The sequence below is a fragment of the Mobula hypostoma genome, chromosome 19, assembly GCF_963921235.1.
Source record: "Mobula hypostoma chromosome 19, sMobHyp1.1, whole genome shotgun sequence".
Taxonomy (NCBI): domain Eukaryota; kingdom Metazoa; phylum Chordata; class Chondrichthyes; order Myliobatiformes; family Myliobatidae; genus Mobula; species Mobula hypostoma.
The window spans coordinates 18,008,531-18,027,693 of record NC_086115.1 but is presented as its reverse complement, the minus strand read 5'-3'; the positions used below and the strand labels follow the sequence as shown (position 1 = coordinate 18,027,693).

The window sequence follows — 19,163 nt, the reverse complement described above, 5'->3', positions numbered from 1 at the left end:
CTTTAACTTCAGATTCAGATTCATTTACTTATCACGTGTACATGGAAACATACAGTGAAATGCGTTGTTTCTGATAACAACCAACACAACCCAAGGAAGTGCCGGGGGAAGCCCGCAAGTTTCACCAGACATTTTGGTGCCATCATTGCATGCCCACAATGCTCATCAGAACAACATAGAGCACAACAAAACAGAACATACCAAGGGACAAAGCACATAGTTTGCTGTTTAAATATTGTGCGACACACGCTTGTAAGAATACTATTAACAGCAAGGCTAACCAGCACATTAGCAAAAAGGAGGTTTCAGTGCAGCCTGACAATGAATGAACACTTGCAAAAGCATTTTCACTTAACAAATCACAAACAAAAGAAAATCTGCAGATGATGAAAATTTAAAGCAACACATACAAAATACTGGAGGAACTCAGCAGGCCGGGCAGCATCAATGGAAAAGAGTACAGTCAGACCTTTCACTAGTCCTGCTGAAGGGTCTCGGCCCGAAACATCGACTGTACTCTTTTCCATAGATGCTGCCTGGCCTGCTGAGTTCCTCTAGCATTTCATGTGTGATGCTTCACTTATTGAATGTTTCTACTGCATAGTTCATATACAATTTTCATTCCTCCAGTAAAACCACAGAATGCTGGAAGGAGAGCACAAGACCGCAGACAGAGGGGCAGACAAACATTTTTATTCCCGATTCCAACACCTGCAGTATTTGCTCCTGTTCTCTCAGTGGGTGTCAGTTTGAAAGCTCATTCAAGTGCTGCCATCTATTCACAGTTGAATAATGTGCCTTTAGATAAAGAATGCGGTGAGAAAACCAGATTGTATAACCAATAAACAGCTCTCTGTTCAAGCAGAAATGTCACACTTCCACAAGAGCATTTTTAGAGCAAGTACAAGACGTACAATCACATTCCCAAACACAGTATGACCAGGAGGAATCTAACCTCTAGCTCTAGTTTATCACTGTGCGCATTGGTTATGAATATACCCCTAACGAAACTGTCAAATGTCATGTGCTACTATTTTTGTCTCTCATTCTCCGGGAATGAGATGAGCAGAGACCGATCAGTGAACACACTGCTGGCATGGACGTGAAGGGCTGAATGTCCTCTTGCTGTAACAGTTCTATGATATAATTGTGAGTATGTCACATAAACAGATTCAAGGGAATTGCTATATGCTCTATTTCCTATTCTCCTGAAATCTCCCAAGTGCCCTTTTTCAATAGGAAAAACTTTGTGGGGGCTTATGAGTTTTATTTTTACCTTGTCTGTGTTAAACATGCACATTAACAATCAGCTGTGCCTCTGTCCCTACCCATCCCCATGATGTATATTTTAGGAGCTGCTCTAGAATTGAAGACAGGAAACCATGTGACTCCCTGTTCCAATGACACCTTATCCTTCCTTATAATGTTAGTGCATTTCAGGAAGTTGTAGGATTAGTGTCCTTCCTCCTACTGTACAGACTTTCTATAAATGCATTTTTATGGCCAGTCAGATCCTTCACCAAACTTTCCCTGCCTTCAGCAGAAGCCACTTCCAGTAATTGACCTGTATCTTTGATGAATGGTCTTTTCAAAAAGTGCGGCATTGCTCTCAATTACTCAGCCCGGCCGACTACAGGCCAACAATTTCTGCGGACACTGGAGACGAGTCTGCACTTCATTGCAATGAAAGGCAGCCTGGGCTGTGGTGCAGTAAGCACAAAGGAAAGCTGAAATAAACTGCCGTGAGACGAACCCCAAAAGAGGAGTGTACAACTGGAACTGCGCTTTCATAAACACAAAAGATTGTGCAGATGCTGGAAACCTTGAGCAACACACACAAAATGCTGCAGGTTAGGCAAAATCTATGGAGAGGAATAAACAGTCAACGTTTCAAACCGAGATCCTTCATCAGAACAGTATTTGATTGCTGATATTTTCAAAAACTTAAGACAAGGCCCTAATCAGACTTCTTTCCCTTTTACTCCCCCATTTATTTTTGGAGAACAGGTGCATTTCATGAAGGCTGTTCCACAGTACCATCGGTAGGGAGCTCCAGCATTTTGATTCAGTAAAGGAATGGCAATACATTTTCAAGCCAGGATGGAGTACAACTTCCAACATCAGTGACATCGAAACATACGGAGAAATGCACCGTTTGTATCAACGACCAACACAGTCCGAGAATGTGCTGGGGGGCAGCCCACACACGTCACCATGGCTTCCGCTGCCAACATAGTATGCCCACAACTTACTAACCCTAACCTGCACGTCTTTGGAATGTGGGGGGAAACTGGCGCACTTCTTTCGCAGCGCTTGGAGGAAACCCACGCGGTTATGTGGAGAATGTAGAAACTCCTTTAACAGTGGCGGGATTTGAACCCTGGATGATGGTGCTGTAAAGTGTTATGCTAACCGTTATGCTACCGTGCTATCAGTAGGCGCTGATGTTCCTACACATGATCCTTATCCATCATAGTCACATGTTGATTTGCCCTACATCATTTCCCAAAGGCTTTGCCGTTTAACCACGGCCGAACTCATCTTCTACCTTTTTTAACTGAGGAGAATGAACCTTCTGTTCAATTTTTCACTACGCACTGAGTCACTCGCTGATACCTTTGGAGACTCCCTCACCTGATCTAGAACTGTGAAACCTTTTTCTTCAGCACACTGTCCAAAGTGAAAGCTTTCCTTTATTTTTTCAAGCTCGCAACATCTAATCTCAGTGTCTGGGTCTGGAAACAAATGAGTCTGGTTGGTCACACCAACAGTGAACACAGTAAACAGGAGCTCACTGCACCACTGAACCGGCGGTAGCCTGGACTTGACTGACTGGAGGTCAGTTCAATGGTACAGCTACTGCCTCTATACTTCCAGCGATTCAGGTTGGATTCTGACTTTACATGCTGCCTCTGTACCTCCAAGAAGACCACAACCTTGTCGTAGTTTGGAGACCTGCATGCCTCAACGACCTGGAGAGCTGCGTAGGCTGGTTTCAGGGTTTTATTCTTTGGCAGGGACACCCATACCAAGCAGGTCAAAGTGTAGAGTCCAGATTAACAGTGGTCCACAAGTCCTCCAGGTTTGGGGTTCAGCTCAGGGCTAACAACCCTGACTAATAAAACAAAATTGTTACAGAAACAGCAATGAAGAATCTTTCTACATTTGAGTCTCCATCTGGGACTTGCGTGACCGACAGTAGAGAAAACCAAGAGGAAGTTACTGACATAATGAAGGAGCGAAGCTCTGAACACCGTCAGAGATGGAGGACCTTCACTGCTGTCTGTATGGAGTTTGTCCCTGTGACTGTGTGGGTCTCCTCTGGGCTGCTTCCATAGCCCACAAACACATGGGTTAGTAGGTCAATTGCCCGTTGTAAATTGTCCCTAGTGAAGGTGAGCAGTAGAACCTGCAGGGAGTTAATGACAATTGGGGAAAATAAAATCAGAGTGAGGAGATATCAGTGTAAACCCACTTTTTAAAAAAGGAGGGAGAGAGAAACTGGGGAATTATAGAGCGGTTAGCCTAACGTCGGTGGTGGGGAAACTGCTGGAGTCAGTTATCAAGGGTGTGATAACAGCACATTTGGAAAGCGGTGAAATGATCGGACAAAGTCAGCATGGATTTGTGAAAGGAAAATCATGTCTGACGAATCTCATAGAATTTTTTGAGGATGTAACTAGTAGAGTGGATAGGGGAGAACCAGTGGATGTGGTATATTTGGATTTTCAAAAGGCTTTTGACAAGGTCCCACACAGGAGATTAGTGTGCAAACTTAAAGCACACGGTATTGGGGGTAAGGTATTGGTGTGGGTGGAGAATTGGTTAGCAGACAGGAAGCAAAGAGTGGGAATAAACGGGACCTTTTCAGAATGGCAGGCGGTGACTAGTGGGGTACCGCAAGGCTCAGTGCTGGGACCCCAGTTGTTTACAATATATATTAATGACTTGGATGAGGGAATTAAATGCAGCATCTCCAAGTTTGCGGATGACACGAAGCTGGGTGGCAGTGTTAGCAGTGAGGAGGATGCTAAGAGGATGCAGGGTGACTTGGATAGGTTAGGTGAGCGGGCAAATTCATGGCAGATGCAATTTAATGTGGATAAATGTGAAGTTATCCACTTTGGTTGCAAAAATAGGAAAACAGATTATTATCTGAATGGTGGCCGATTAGGAAAAGGGAAAGGGGAGGTGCAACGAGACCTGGGTGTCATTATACACCAGTCATTGAAAGTGGGCATGCAGGTACAGCAGGCGGTGAAAAAGGCGAATGGTATGCTGGCATTTATAGTTAGAGGATTCGAGTACAGGAGCAGGGACGTACTACTGCAGTTGTACAAGGCCTTGGTGAGACCACACCTGGAGTATTGTGTGCAGTTTTGGTCCCCTAATCTGAGGAAAGACATCTTTGCCATAGAGGGAGTACAAAGAAGGTTCACCAGATTGATTCCTGGGATGGCGAGACTTTCATATGAAGAAAGACTGGATGAATTGGGCTTGTACTCGTTGGAATTTAGAAGATTGAGGGGGGATCTGATTGAAACGTATAAGATCCTAAAGGGGTTGGACAGGCTAGATGCAGGAAGATTGTTCCCAATGTTGGGGAAGTCCAGAACGAGGGGTCACAGTTTGAGGATAGAGGGGAAGCCTTTTAGGACCGAGATTAGGAAAAACTTCTTCACACAGAGAGTGGTGAATCTGTGGAATTCTCTGCCACAGGAAACAGTTGAGGCCAGTTCATTGGCTATATTTAAGAGGGAGTTAGATATGGCCCTTGTGGCTACGGGGGTCAGGGGGTATGGAGGGAAGGCTGGGGCGGGGTTCTGAGTTGGATGATCAGCCATGATCATAATAAATGGCGGTGCAGGCTCCAAGGGCCGAATGGCCTACTCCTGCACCTATTTTCTATGTTTCTATGTTTCTAAACAGGGATTTGATAGTTGATGGGAGCAGGGCCTGTTATGGTGTGAAGAGCAACACCTAGTTCAGTACTGTACCAGCCATAATCCAACTCAAACAGGCAATTCCAAATGGCAACACCTGCTGAAACTAACTTTCCACACACAGCATACATTCTTTATTCATGGCCCTCTGCTAAAATTTCTACATATAAATGGAAGAAAAATATGAAACAAACAGAACAAACAGTAGAAAAGATAGAAAAAAACATGTTAGTCTGACATGAAGCTGACATTAGGACAGCACATTAGCATACAGTTACTGCAGTGCTTTACAGTGCCAGCTGTAAGATTGGAGTTCAATGTCTGTCAGGAGTTTGTACGTTCTCCTCATGACTGGTTTCCTCCCACAATCCAAAGATGTACGTGTTATGGTCATGCTAAGCTGGTAGCTTGCGGGTGGCTTCCAGCACATTCCCGAAGCAAGTGACACATGTCACTGTATGTTTTGATACACATGTTTCATTAAATAAGTTCTTCCCTTGTAGTTTAGATGGGAATAGGGGGAAGTTACTACTATAGAACAAAGCACCTGAAGGATCACTGCTTTATTAATGACCACTTTTCAGGAAAGGGGTTTTAAAAAAAGACTCCATCCACTTATTAATGTGGGTATAAAAGATCCTTTGACACTACTGAAGAGTTCCAAACATGTGACCAATTAATAACTTTACTTAAACAAATGAAATAACTCTGTATTCTTGGTAACGGCCATGCATTGCTGCTTTGTTCTGGTGATGGCCATGCATTGCTGCTGTGTATTACATTGGTGCTGGCCGAATCGGCTTCCGCAAGAAGTGCCAGCAATAGATAATGAATTAGGAGGAAGTTCTGTGGGTGCCCCAGAGATGCGACTGGGTGCTCTATAAATAAAGGCTCTTTATGTTTAAACACAGAGTATAAATTTTCCATTTCACCACTGGAGGGTAAGCTTAGAATAGACTTTCCAAACCCTCAACTGAAATGTGAAAGAAACATCAGGAAGTTCATTCATTCCCGGTACAACCCCAGCTGGCACTGCATCAGCAACCGATGCAAAAGGTGGGCCAGTGGGTGGTCAATGGGTGAGGAACTGACAGAGATAACCATTCCCATTTCTAGTCTGGTATCCTTCTACACAGCGGGCAAGGCCACCATCATAGTGTTGAGTGGAATCTATGCAGCTAAGAAAAGCATCTTACAGATTACAGTAGCACCTCCATCAGTTCATACATACTGCGTTACAGAGAGGAGCTCAGGAGATTCAACGCTTGTCTTCAATCCAGTTAGCTTGTCACATCAAAGATAATGCAGAGAAAGTATGTGGAAAGGTATTTTTTTAGATTATGAGAACACTCAGTCCTCATTTATTGTCATTTAGAAATGCATACATGCATTAAGAAATGATACAATGTTCCTTCAGAGTGATATCACAGAAAACAGGACAAACCAAAGACTAACACTGACAGAACCACATAATTATAACATATAGTTACAGCAGTGCAAAGCAATACCATAATTTGATAAAAACAGACCATGGGCATGTTAAAAAGAAGTCTCAAAGTCCCGAGTCCCCGATAGCAAGCGGCAAAGGGAGAAACTCCCTGCCATAAACCTCCAGGTACCGACAACTGCCGATGCACTGGAAGCACCCGACCACAGCCGACACTGAGTCCGTCTGTCCGAAAACTTTGAACCTCTGACCAGCCCCTCCGATACAGCCTCCCGAGCGCCACCCTCTGCCAAGCACCTTCAACCTCGCCTGGCCGCCGAAACAAGCAAAGCCGAGGATTCGGGGCCTTCTCCTCCGGAGATTCCAGGCCACACAGTAACAGCGGCAGTGAAGCGGGCATTTCAGAAGTTTCTCCAGATGTTCCTCCGTACTCTCACGTCTGTCTCCATCAAATCAGAATTGTGCACGGTCCCCTACTTGACAAATAACAGACATCACCACCGAAGTGACCATGCGCACTGCGTCGCGTCGCCATCTTCTCCTCCTCCTCAAATTAAAGGATACCAGAGAAATTAAAACAGACTTGCTAGTCTCTTTTGTTGCAGGATTTACTATTTCAATGCACTCAGAAAATTTTTTTTTCCAAAAGAGTTTTGGAATAAAAGACTTCAGACACTGCCAGAAAATCAGACTAAGTCTCAAGCACTGACTGGGTTCCAACTAACTGTTGTGCTCCAATAGAAATAACCAGCACACAATCAGGCTGCCAGCACAGGCTCTGGCACTGACACACAGCTTCTTACACTTCGTCCCCAGCTACATTTTGTGAATCGAACACCAAAGAACCCCGTCTGAAAAAATCTCACACTGAACTAAAACAATACACAGTTTACATGATTCATCGGCTGCTTGCCATACTGAAAGGTAGAATGTTTTACAATACACTGCTCAACTCAAAGTACAAACATCACATTTTTGACACTGATTGAAAGCATCTCTAATCCAAAGGCAGTGCTGCATTCTAGACTGTTGCCGAGTCCAAACCAAATGCAGATCTGTGCCATACTTTTGTGATTTCAATGCTGTGCAGTATTTGCATCACAAAAAAACCGCGGCAGTGCTCCAGTGCTGTGAATTTGCACTCCATAACTTCATTGTAAATTGCCAAGAGAACACTGTTACATCAGCACAACAGGGGGCTGCTGAAGTGCTCAAAATGACAATCTGTTACGCTGTTCCGAGGGGGAACAGAGAACAGTACCACACAGTTGGGTGGGACGTGGGAAGAATGTAACCAGTCTGAATGTCCATCGTGCCAATAGCAGAGTTTGTGCATCTCCAGTTAGGGGGACTTGGGTGTATGTGAAAGGCAGCAAATCACCTCAAGTAACTTCTTGCATTTTCATAAGTATCAGAAACCAATACAATAAACACATCACTGCAAATATTCAGAAGGTAACCAGAGTAGATGCCTCAAACAGTGCACCCAGAGACTAGGCTTCTCCCAAGGATGTTCCTTTAAAACAGAGATGAGGAGGAATTTCTTTAGCCAGAGGGTGATGAATCTGTGGAATTCATTGCCACAGACAGCTGTGGAGGTCATGTCATCGGGTAGTTTTAAAGCGGAGGATGATAGGTTTTTGATTAGTCAGGGCGTTAAAGATTACAGGCAGAAAGCAGGAGAATAGAGTTGAGAAAATAAATCAGCTGATGGAACAGTGGAGCAGACTCAATGGCTAATTCTGCTCCTATGTCTTATGATCTTATGGAATCACATGCTTACATCCACTGATACATTTTATTACCTTTTCTGTAGTTTTCTGTAGGGGGCAAACTATTTCATTATCACAGGAATGTCACTGCATTTGGCCACATGAGCTGTGACAGTTTCCCTGACTCCCACATTCATTACAGTGTGGCCCGTTGATAAAAGTTGCAGGAACGAGGACCTGAACTCACTTTTCTCTGTCCAATAAAGCTCTTGTGAACTGTACAGTGAGAATCATTGCCTGATGACTCTGACTCCAAATTAGCCAACAAGAGGAGTATAGAATCAGTACACAACTGGTTCAGGGGGAGCAGTAAAAAATGCAAAGGCAGCAAACTAGCACACGCCCACAGATGGCATCCTTGACACAGGATCAAAGAATCACCCTGTAGGAAATCAGACCCTCCAGCCACCATCCGGACCAGCCATGGGGTACTTGTGAACATTATTTTCCTTCGCTCAGTCCATAGACTTCGCTACCATAGCAGGTAAACCTCAAACGTTGTGCAAGTACGTGCCTCCATCACCCACTCACTCAATGCATTCCAGATGTGTGAAAATAATTCTTCCTCAAATCCCCTAGCTCTTACCCTAAGGGTACACTGCCTGCTTTTATATACCTTTGCCACAGATTCATACAGCGTAGAAACAGGCCTTTTGGCTCAACTCAGCCATGCTGAACACAATGCTAATCAAAGCTTGTCCCATTTGCCCTATATTCCTCTAACTCTTTCCTAACTATATACTGTACCTGCCCAATTGTTTGTCAAATGTTGTTATTTGAAACTTCTGGAATCTCATTTAATAAACCCACAATCCTGTGTATAAAAAAGTTATTCCTCAGATCCCTTTAAATCTTTCCCCTCACCTTAAACCTCTAGTTTTAGACTCCTGTCCCCTGTGATAAAGACAATCTTTCCACCCTCCCAGTATCCTGACAATCCCCCTCCTCCTCCCCCCCTCCAGGGAACACAAACATAATCTATCCAATCTCTCCTCACAACTGTAATGCTCCAATCAGGCAGCATCTTGGTGAATCTCCTCCGCACCCACTCCAGTGTACACCCCTCTCCCCTGCTTGCTTCTGGTGCCTGAACCTCCTTGTGTCTCAGCCAGGTGGCCGTTCCTCAGACGCAGGTCAAACCGTGAACCCAGATATGAGCAGCATCATTGCCAAAATATTACTGTCTACACCCATTGTTCTTCCCCCTCCACAGGATGTCTCCCACAGCCGTGAACAGCAACGCTGCCAGGACATTACTGCCTACATCTATTTCTCTTTCCCAACCACAAGACGTCTCCCACAGATGTGAACTCCGCTACGAGCAGCATCACGGTCGCAACATTACTGCCTACACCCATTTCTCTTCCCCAACCACAGGGCGGTCTCCCACAGCCGTGAATCCAGCCATGAGTAGCATCACTGTGACAACATTACTACTTCCACCCACTGCTCTTCACCATCAGCAGGAATCACCGAACAGTGTCCCACAGCAGGCACTTCAACTGAATCTTCTCCTCCATGGCTCAGTTCGGTTGACACAGCTGCTCCCCACCATTCACAATCCAAACTAACACACTACAAACTGGGATTTCCACCCTCTTTTGGATGATCAATTTAAGTGAAGAGATAATTAGCTGCTTTTGGAAACAATAATGCCATCTGATGATTACCAATCCAATGGATCTATCAAAATTAAGATATCGAAGGGGTGATATTCCCAGCTTTGTTAAGCCTTTGCAGTTTTATTTAATAAGTTCTAAGCTCTAGCTATAAAACTTCATAGGAATATCAACAGGAGTTGGTTGACACGGAAATAATTTGCTCTGCCAAACAACTGAAAAAAAGATATCAATGTTATCAAAATTTATAAAAGTGAATAAAAATAACACAAGGGTGTCAAAAAAGCAGGCAGTCCCAGTGAAGAACTGATGAGGAATTGCTTATGTTAGTGCTGCAAATCAGAGAACTTGTGATGCTTTATATGATGTGTGAAAATCTCATTAACAACGCACACAGCTGACAAACCCAGTAGTTGACATCTATGCTCTTAATATTGCAGTGATTTCATTCCCCACTCATTACATAGTGGAATCAGCCACAGAATTCCCAGATCTTCAGTAAACACAGTGACCCATGTCTACACTAAGCTTGTGACAACATCCAGGCATGAGCTGAGAAGTTGCAGGTACCACCGAGCTGAAGAACCACCTGCAGTAAGAGAACTTCATCAAGAACTCTTGCCCTCCGGGGCCATCACCATCACAGAATCCCCAGTCTTCGACATCTTTTTGACAAAATAACCAAAAAATCTGCTGTCCAGCCACATAACAGATTGACTACAGCACAGGCCGAGGATCCTGAAGGAAGGAATACATCAAAACCTTCAGAACAAGCAGACTGCTTCCCTCTGAAAGTTGTTGAGTTTAACCGGTCTTGGAGTCATACAGTACACAGACAGACCCTTTGGCCTATGACGCCTATGCTAAGCATCCAGTTCCTCCTCCACCAACCACAGGGACCGCCAAACATCCCATCTGCAAAATGCACTTCGCTTATCCACTCAGCTATTTCAAAAGCATCACAAAAACTCACTCACATGCAAAAAACAAATTTCAATAGATAGACTTCAGCTCTATTGACAGTGTTTTTGAATTCTGAAAGGGTTACTTTGCAGTAACAGTAATCAGCAATGCAGTTTAAATTAATTAGAGTCAGTCTGGTGCTGCAATGATGCTCCAAGACCAATTTCACTTCTATCAGTCTTGTTTTTCATTCAATGGTCAGATCGTCCTTTCTGTCACGTATGTAACCACAAAAGGAAGCTATTGACATCTTTCAGAGAGTACTTGGCCTCCAATTCAGTGCTGTTGCAAATATTTCACTTCCTCAATTGTCTCATCCTTTGAGTGAAATCATCTGAATGCTTAGTATAGATGCAGATAATTACCTGCTCTTTGTAACAAAGCAACAGTGGTCATTGTACCTTGAAGCACTGGCTCAAGTGAGTTTGCGAGCTATGACAAACTCATTACTGTTGGGATTGTCTACAATGGCCCTGACGTTCCATGTGCAGCCAATGTGGCTTTTAACTTTATTTGTCATGTGAACATCAAAACATATAACGAAATGCATTGTTTTGTTGACTCATTTATTTATTGAGATATAGCACAGAATAGGCCCTTCCGGCCCTTCGAGCCACACTTAGACTAACCATGGGTCAATTGGCAATGACCAATTAACCGACCACCCGGTATGCCTCTGGGCTGTGGGAGGAAGCCAGAGCACCCAGGGGAAACCCACGCAGTCACCGGGGAGGACGTACAAACTCCTTACATACCATGCCATCGAGTCAAATCAGTGAGGATTGTGATGGACGGCCCAAAGGTGTCACCACACTTCCAATGCCAACACAGCATACTCATAATTCATTAACCATAACCCTTTGGAATATGGGAGGAAACCAGAGCACTCAGAGGAAACTGCAGTCATGGGGGGAAAATACAAACTCCTTACAGACAGTGACAGAAATTGAACTCTTATCTTACAGCTGGTGCTGTAACAGAGTTACACTAATTGCTATGCTATTTTAATGCAGATGGCTCTTGTATACCAGCTAAAAATGGGTTTCGTACACAAGATCCTGATCCAAGTGGGACCAAGACAACAGGGAGCAGGACATCAGCACTCACCCACTGACAGGTATATCTGTTGATGCCACTGGAAGATATGCACTTGTGCTCCACAGTTAGCATGCACACAGGCATACTGATGGTCAGATTAACACAGCATTGCATGGCACAGTGACAAACAGGCTAACCTACACAAGAACATATACACGGGGTTAACCCTCTCCATCCTCCAATTCTCTCAAATCTACTTTTCTTATTCTGAATTTACTGAATGATATCGCATCTGCAGATCTCTGGGGTAGAGATTTTCAAAGATTCACCACCCTCTGCATGAAGAAATTTGTCCTCAATGCTATCGTCCATTATTTTGAATCTTCACCCCGGTTCAACTCCCTAGGCAGGGGAAACACCTTCACTGCTTTCACCCTGTTAATCCTGTAAGAATTGTGTAAATTTCAATGATATATCCTCTAGTTCCTCTAAACAACAAACCGATTCTACCTAATCTGACTTGGATGCAGGGTTCAATCTGAAAGATAACCAGCACTATCTATATGTTACTAATTTTACATTATAGTGAGCTTAACAACTTGTCTTGATGCTAATATTGTGTTGTGAGCTAGTTGAAACAGTTAATGATCTGTTGGAGCTCATCTCCAACTTGCATTCATCATCTGCTTTCCTGAACAGTAACCTCAGGTTTAACATTAACAGTCTTGGCAGCATTAATTGTCACTTGTTGAGTTCCACATACTTTCCTAACTTTACACCTGGAATTTTACTTATGCCCATCACCCCTACTGCCACTAACAACAGCTCACAAGAGTCCTCTATCCTGAGCCAGTATTTCAAGTTGTTCCCAGGTGTAGCCTTTTGAAAATCCTTCCTCTCCCAGGGATGAGGTTTTAGGGCTTCTGTTGGCATTGTTATACCTTTAGGTTTCAACAAATGTTAGCCCCATGCACAACCTTCCCCCTCTCACAACTGGGTTTGGGACTGTCCATGGCAGAGTTCTCACTCCTGAAAGGCTTGACTCTAATTCAGATATATCTAACATATGTGCATTGAAACATACAGTGATACACACACACACTCCTCCAGCCCCAAAATAGGACTGAACAGGGAATAAATTTTCAATTTGTGCCCTTCATTCAAGCTCTCCAATCAGAAGTAGTTTCTCTCCATCTACCCTACCAGATTTTCCCCAAATATTTTGGAAAATGCAATCCCATCCAATCATTTCTTATGTGTTTAAATTCTAGAAACTGACACTTGGTTGCAGGTATCTCCTTTTGTTAGTTAGCACATGAGGTTCCAGTATCATCTGTAAAGTTAGTTTCATAGTAAAATCTATGCTGAATTCCCTCCAAGGTTGATAAATCCTGCACAAGCATGGTGCCCAGACTGCCCACTACCCTCTACTCTCAGGATGGTTACACATGGGGTTTATGTCAGTGTAGCACGGTTCTATCCCAGTGCTTCAGATTTTATATCCAACGACTGGCATTCCATTTGCTGTCTTTTGAGCATTAGAACACAAGAAACAGCAGAAGCAGGTTATTTGACCCCTGTGCCTGCACTGCTATTCAGTACAGTCACAGATGATAATTTACCTCAATGCTACTTTCCTGTACCACTCTTATTCTTTACTGCACTTAACACCTAAAAATTCACCTACTTCCTCTTTCTGTCCATGATTGCTTTACAAAATAAAGATAGGTACAGTACAAATTAATTTTATTTATCACACGTACATCAAAACGCACAGTGAAATGTGTAGTTTGCGTCAAATCAATTCAACGAGGAGTTGGGGGCAGCCAACAAGTGATGCCACGCTTCCCATGTCAACAAAGCATGCCCACAACTCACCAACCCTAACTGTATATCATTGGAATGCGGAACGAAACTGGAGCATTTGGGGAGAACCCACCCGGTCACGGGGAGAACATACAGACTCCTTATGGACAATGGGGTTCATCCTACCAGCTGCAAGATTGTACTTCAATCCTACAGCTAATGCTGAAAAGCACCACACTACTCTCTGTACTACTGTCCCGCAGCACAGTTACAAAACTCTGGATTACAGCAATCTTGCAATCAGCTCTGACAACCAACTCCCAAGGAATCTGCCCCACCAGCTGAGCATGCACTTCGAGGAACTGAATCCAGTCAATAGTTACAATAAAATCTCCATGGGTGTGATAAACACAAGAACAAGTTATATTAATGTCATATCTGCACATACTTCTCTCTGCAGCTTCTTATCAAGTCATTGTCACATTCTTTGTCGTTATAAATTCCTGTCCAGTAACAAAGATCAACATGAACTTGTCACTTTGTTTCTGCATCTTCTGACCAACTGTGAGGCAATTGTGCCTTAATTTATAATTTCCCAGCCTGTTCTCCAGAAACACCTATCCTTAAACCACCCTGTATTTGGCTGGCTAACTACAAATAACATTAAAATGTGAGCTCGACAACTTCCAGTGCAGACCTCCACATCTCACCACAACAAATCCAGAGGCAACAGCTGGCCCCAACACCAGTAACATACTTGGATAGAAAAGGCCAAGACGGACACGGGCCAACACAGGCAAATGGCACTCGCTGAGACAGCCATCTTGGTCAGCATGGACTTGATGGGCCAAAGGGCCTGCCTCTGTGCCATATGACCTGACGACATCAGTAAAATAATCAACAGAATTTCCCATGATGCTGGGACACAAGTTAGACTTTTAGCCATGATTAGTATTGTAAATCCCCCCACTCCTTCAGCTGCAGAAGACAGTTACCATGACCAATGGCAATAAAGCCTAAGACCAACATACTGCAGTTATTTATAGAGGCTAAAAGTCTGTTACACTTGCCAGCTCCTAATACAGCCAATGGCCACTCCAGAGTACACCAGCACAATCCATCAAGCCTGATAAACAAACACTGCCCATTTGCTGCAATCAGTGAGTTTGAGTTGAGCAGATTTATTTTAGAGTGGGGTGTGAACATCAGGAGCTGGTGACTTTAGTCAAACGTTAACTCAACATAAAAATACAACATCAAATATTGCAGCCCACAGTTGATATGGCACCAGTTCCACCACAACCAGGAGTTTCAGTGGACAGTAGTTAACAAACAATGTGCCGCAGATTCGGCATACAATCAGCCCCACAGAGGAAGGTAAGTCAGTCCTTCTGCTGGTGGGCATCCTGAGCGAACACTGAGGGATTAGACTCTGGGTGAAGTGCCCAGTGCCGATGAGGAGCCTATGGGCATTATCTGCCCATTCACTCACACACACAGGTGACCCACCTGTTCTGAAGGACTCTGCCATGCCACAGAATCAGAAGGACTGAATTTCACTGACATTCAGCAAATAACACTTGGTAAAAAAAATTCACTTGCTATCCTTCTTAGGCTGTCTCTTGTGATCAGGAACGGCTTGCTTTTCTGGTTGTGTGGGGGGGCTACAGTGATTGAAGATGCCACTGCAGGAGCCACAGGCTATTCCGGTTACACTGCTGCCTGATAGGATGGCTGATGAGTTTTTGACATACTTCTTCCACTATTTGCACAGGCTACCCATGCACTCTTGATGCATGGCCTCAAAATTCGACACTATCCCCAATACTCCTCCTCCATCTTGGGCAGTCGTGGACCAGGGGATCAGAAGGGATAATCTTTCAATTCAAGGAAGCTTTCAGCATATCCTATCTGCCTAGTGGTCTCCTCCCGTGGCAAACAGAGTGCATGTTTCAGGAACCTGATGTCAGGCTCACAAGGCAGCCTGCTGAGTACAACTAAGGCCTATAACTGAGAAGAACAGTGAGCACACTGGCTGAGAGAGGATGTTAATGTCAGTTTGCTAGTGAGTTTCTGTTCTATCCCAATTACATGCCTTTCTCTCATAAATATTTTCTTTATGACTTCAAGTACCCTTCTTTTTCAAGAGACTGTGGATTCTGCTCTGTCACTCTGGTCTTCTACAAACTCCTTTCCCCTCCTTGATGAGCTGAAACTTTTAGTGACTGACCCATCCCCACCTGATAGAACCAGTCTCTTCTTAGTTTCTTGACAAAGGTGTCAGCTTTTACACCTTCCCAGTTATAATGCAAAGAGCTCCAATTTCTGTGCTCAACTAAAGATCCCAATTCCTGGGATCAGTCCAGTAACTCCCTCCCTCACCCTCTCATCCAATGACGTCACAGCAGCTGAATAGTGAACATGAGACTTTACTGAATGTGATGTCACCTCTGCCTCAGAATCAGAATTATTATCACTGACATACGGTGTGAAATATACTGTTTTATCAATAGTATAGTGCAATACATAAAAAATTACAATAAAAATATTTTAAAATACATCAGTAGTCCAAAAAGGGAGAAAAACAGCGAGGTAGTGTTCGTGGGTTTATGTCCGCTCAGAAATCTGATGGCAGAGGGAAGAACATATTCCTAATCACTGAGGCTCCATGATGGTAGCAATGAGAAGAGGGCATGTCCAGAATGGTGAGGGTGCTTGATACTCAATGACCAGCTCTACAGACCAGGAGTTCAGCCGATTTACCTTTAAAGAGCTCCATTTGCAAAGCCCCAGACACCTTCCCATCTTTTTCCCCGTTCTGTGAATACTTCTTTCCACTCCGTAGTAGAGCATGATGCAGTGATTTGCCCTGGCCTGTTAAACACATCACAAACTCGGCCTTCAAATTGTGTTTTGAGGTTAATTGTGCTAACTGATGGACCAAATCACAGAATCAGAGATGGAGGGTTACGAGCTCTAGAGGAGGGAAGTAGGATTATATGAGCAGGCACCACATTATAGACCGAAGGGCCCATACACTGCTGCACTATCAGAGATACAGAACAGAAATGTACCCTTCAGCCCATCAAGTTCACACTATCAATCACCCATTTACACTAACCTATGTTAATATTGTTTTTTTTATTTAAATTCTTGTCAACTTCCTCAGGGTCTCCTATCATCTGTACAGTGAGATCAATCTACATTGGCCCATTAACCTATGGGTTCTGACACTGGGAAGCAATGCCAAATCCCTGTTGCCACATTCTCTTCATTCATCTCCAATTCTCAGATGCCTTCTGAAAGTTCAAACAGTCAGCACTGCTAAATTTGCATCAATACACAACATTTCCTCCAGGATGATCAGGACTCCTGTTTCAAAACAAAGCACAACAGGCTCATTCTGTTCAAAGCCTATCTAATGACAGAACATGAAATGACATAAATGACAAAGTCTGTGCTGACCACAATGTGAAATTAAACTAATCCCACCTGCACCTGTTTAAATGCTTCTTAACCGTTGCTCCTGAATCTGCTTCCACCACCTACCCTAACAGTGCAGTTCTGGAACCTACCACACTCTGGGTAAAATAAAAAATCTCTTTTAAGCTTTGCCCTTCTCACTTTAAACCTATGCCCTTTAGTACTTGATACTTCCATCTTATCTATGAATCTCTCAGACAAGTTCAAAGTAAGTTTATTGTCACCTTATGCTAAAGGTTCATTTTCTTGTGGGCATTCACAGTAGACACAAAGAAACATAATAGAATCAATGAAAAATCTACACACATGCAATGACAAATACTCAATGTGCAAAAGACAAATTGTGCCAATACAAAAAAAAATTAAATAAAGTTGAGAACACGAGTTGTGAAGTCCTTGAAAGTGAGTTTGTGAATTGTGGAATCAGTTCAGCGCTGAAGCGAAGAATGAAGTTATCTAGATTATTGAGGTGAGCGATGTTATCTCATAACCTCCTGGGCTTTATCTGGGTCCTGTGTTATTATGGCTTTGGCCCACTAACAGTTTGTGGCCTTGGAGGGAGAAAGGGGAAGAAGTGAAGTGAGAAAGCCACTGTGAACACAAACCAGTGACCCATCTACTTTCCCACGACCTCCTTCCCATCCACTCCTTTCAGATTATTTATTTCACGGACGTATTTGTTTCCAAACACAAGAGATTCTGCCGAGGCTGAAAATCCAGGGCAACGCACACAAATACACAGCACGTCAGGCAGCAACTATGGAGAGGAATAAACAGCTGATGCTTCAGGCTGAGACCCTTCATCGGGGCTTTGTTCCCCTGACTCTTTACAATATCAAGAATTTTGTCATTTTATTCACTGTACTGGGAACTACCTACACTATTGAGCAATTCACAAAGTGATAATCATCTTTCCATGTCGAACCAGTTTATAACTTAGACATGAAAAGCTCAATGGGCCAAATAGTCTAATTCTGCTCCTATGTCTTATGAAAACAGAAATAATCGAACCTTTAAGCTTCAAAAACAGGCTTTCTAGATATTTTGCCCAGCTTCAAATGATGCTGGCTAAAAGTAACACACAGTGAACTTTGTTCTCTGTCATAAGAACACCTGGTGTACATGTACTGCTTTTTCAAACCCAATATTGGCGACTACTAATGACCAATGTTTTAAGCGACTCCTCCCTGTAACTCTTCAACTTCATGGGACTTGTCTGGAAAGAAGGTTGAGCTCCCTTACTGGTTATCACAGTTAGTCCACTCAACGTTCACCATTACCACCACCCAGACCCACCTTATAGACTTTGCCAAATGCCCCATCACCAAGCTCGCCAACGATGTCCCAGATCTCCTCGGGATTCACATCTTTCCTCACATGTTCAAACTGTTTCTTCTTCTTCTCCCCGCCGATCTTAAAAATCTTCCGAAAGTTAAAGAAAGCCATTTTTGACGTTCCAAGGTTCCGACTATAACACCAGGCCTGGGCTTCACCCGGGAGTGCTCAGGAGGCTCGAACGGGTGGCTTTGATATCAAGCTTTATTCCAGATCGCTCCAGGGGTCGTTTATCTCCGGATCACTCCCAGTGATCGTTTTACTCCGGATCACCCCTGAAGATCGTTCTACTCTGGTTCACTTCTGGTGATCGCGGTGAATCTGGATCATTCTTGGTGATCCCGTTTACCCTGAATCACACCGGGTGATCGTTTTACTCCGGATCGCTCCGGGTAATCGTTTAACTCCGAGTGACCGTTTTACTCCGGATCACTAGGCGATGATCGCTTTACTCCGGATCGCTCCCGGTGATCGCTTGACTCCGGGTCACTGCCGGTGATCCTGGTTACTGCGGATTGTCCCGAAGGTACTCGTGTTGTTCCTGGTGGCTCTGTGGAAATTGCAGCCGCAAATACACACTCGGTCTGGGATCGTTCGGAGCCGGGAACCCTACCCCGGGCGCGGCCGCTGTCCCGCCGCCTTACGGGCGTTGGGGTCGTCAGCTCCACAGAGGCGCCGCCAGGCCGGGAGACGCTGCTGCCGCCCCTCAGGATGCGCGCGCCAGATGCTCGTTCCCGTCACCCGCGCGATCCCGTGC

General features: G+C 44.1%; 1 protein-coding gene across 2 annotated transcripts in view; it reads right to left on the bottom strand.

Moving 5' to 3' along the window:
• Positions 1-19,114, bottom strand: part of slka (STE20-like kinase a) — a 134,510-nt gene extending 115,396 nt beyond the window's left edge. For both annotated transcript variants that reach the window (XM_063071440.1, XM_063071441.1), the window contains exon 1: positions 18,368-19,114. In XM_063071440.1, coding sequence (XP_062927510.1) covers positions 18,368-18,517 — 150 coding nt within the window. In that variant the 5' untranslated portion in view covers positions 18,518-19,114. The remainder of the gene's footprint in view (positions 1-18,367) is intronic.
• Positions 19,115-19,163: the final 49 nt, after the last annotated feature.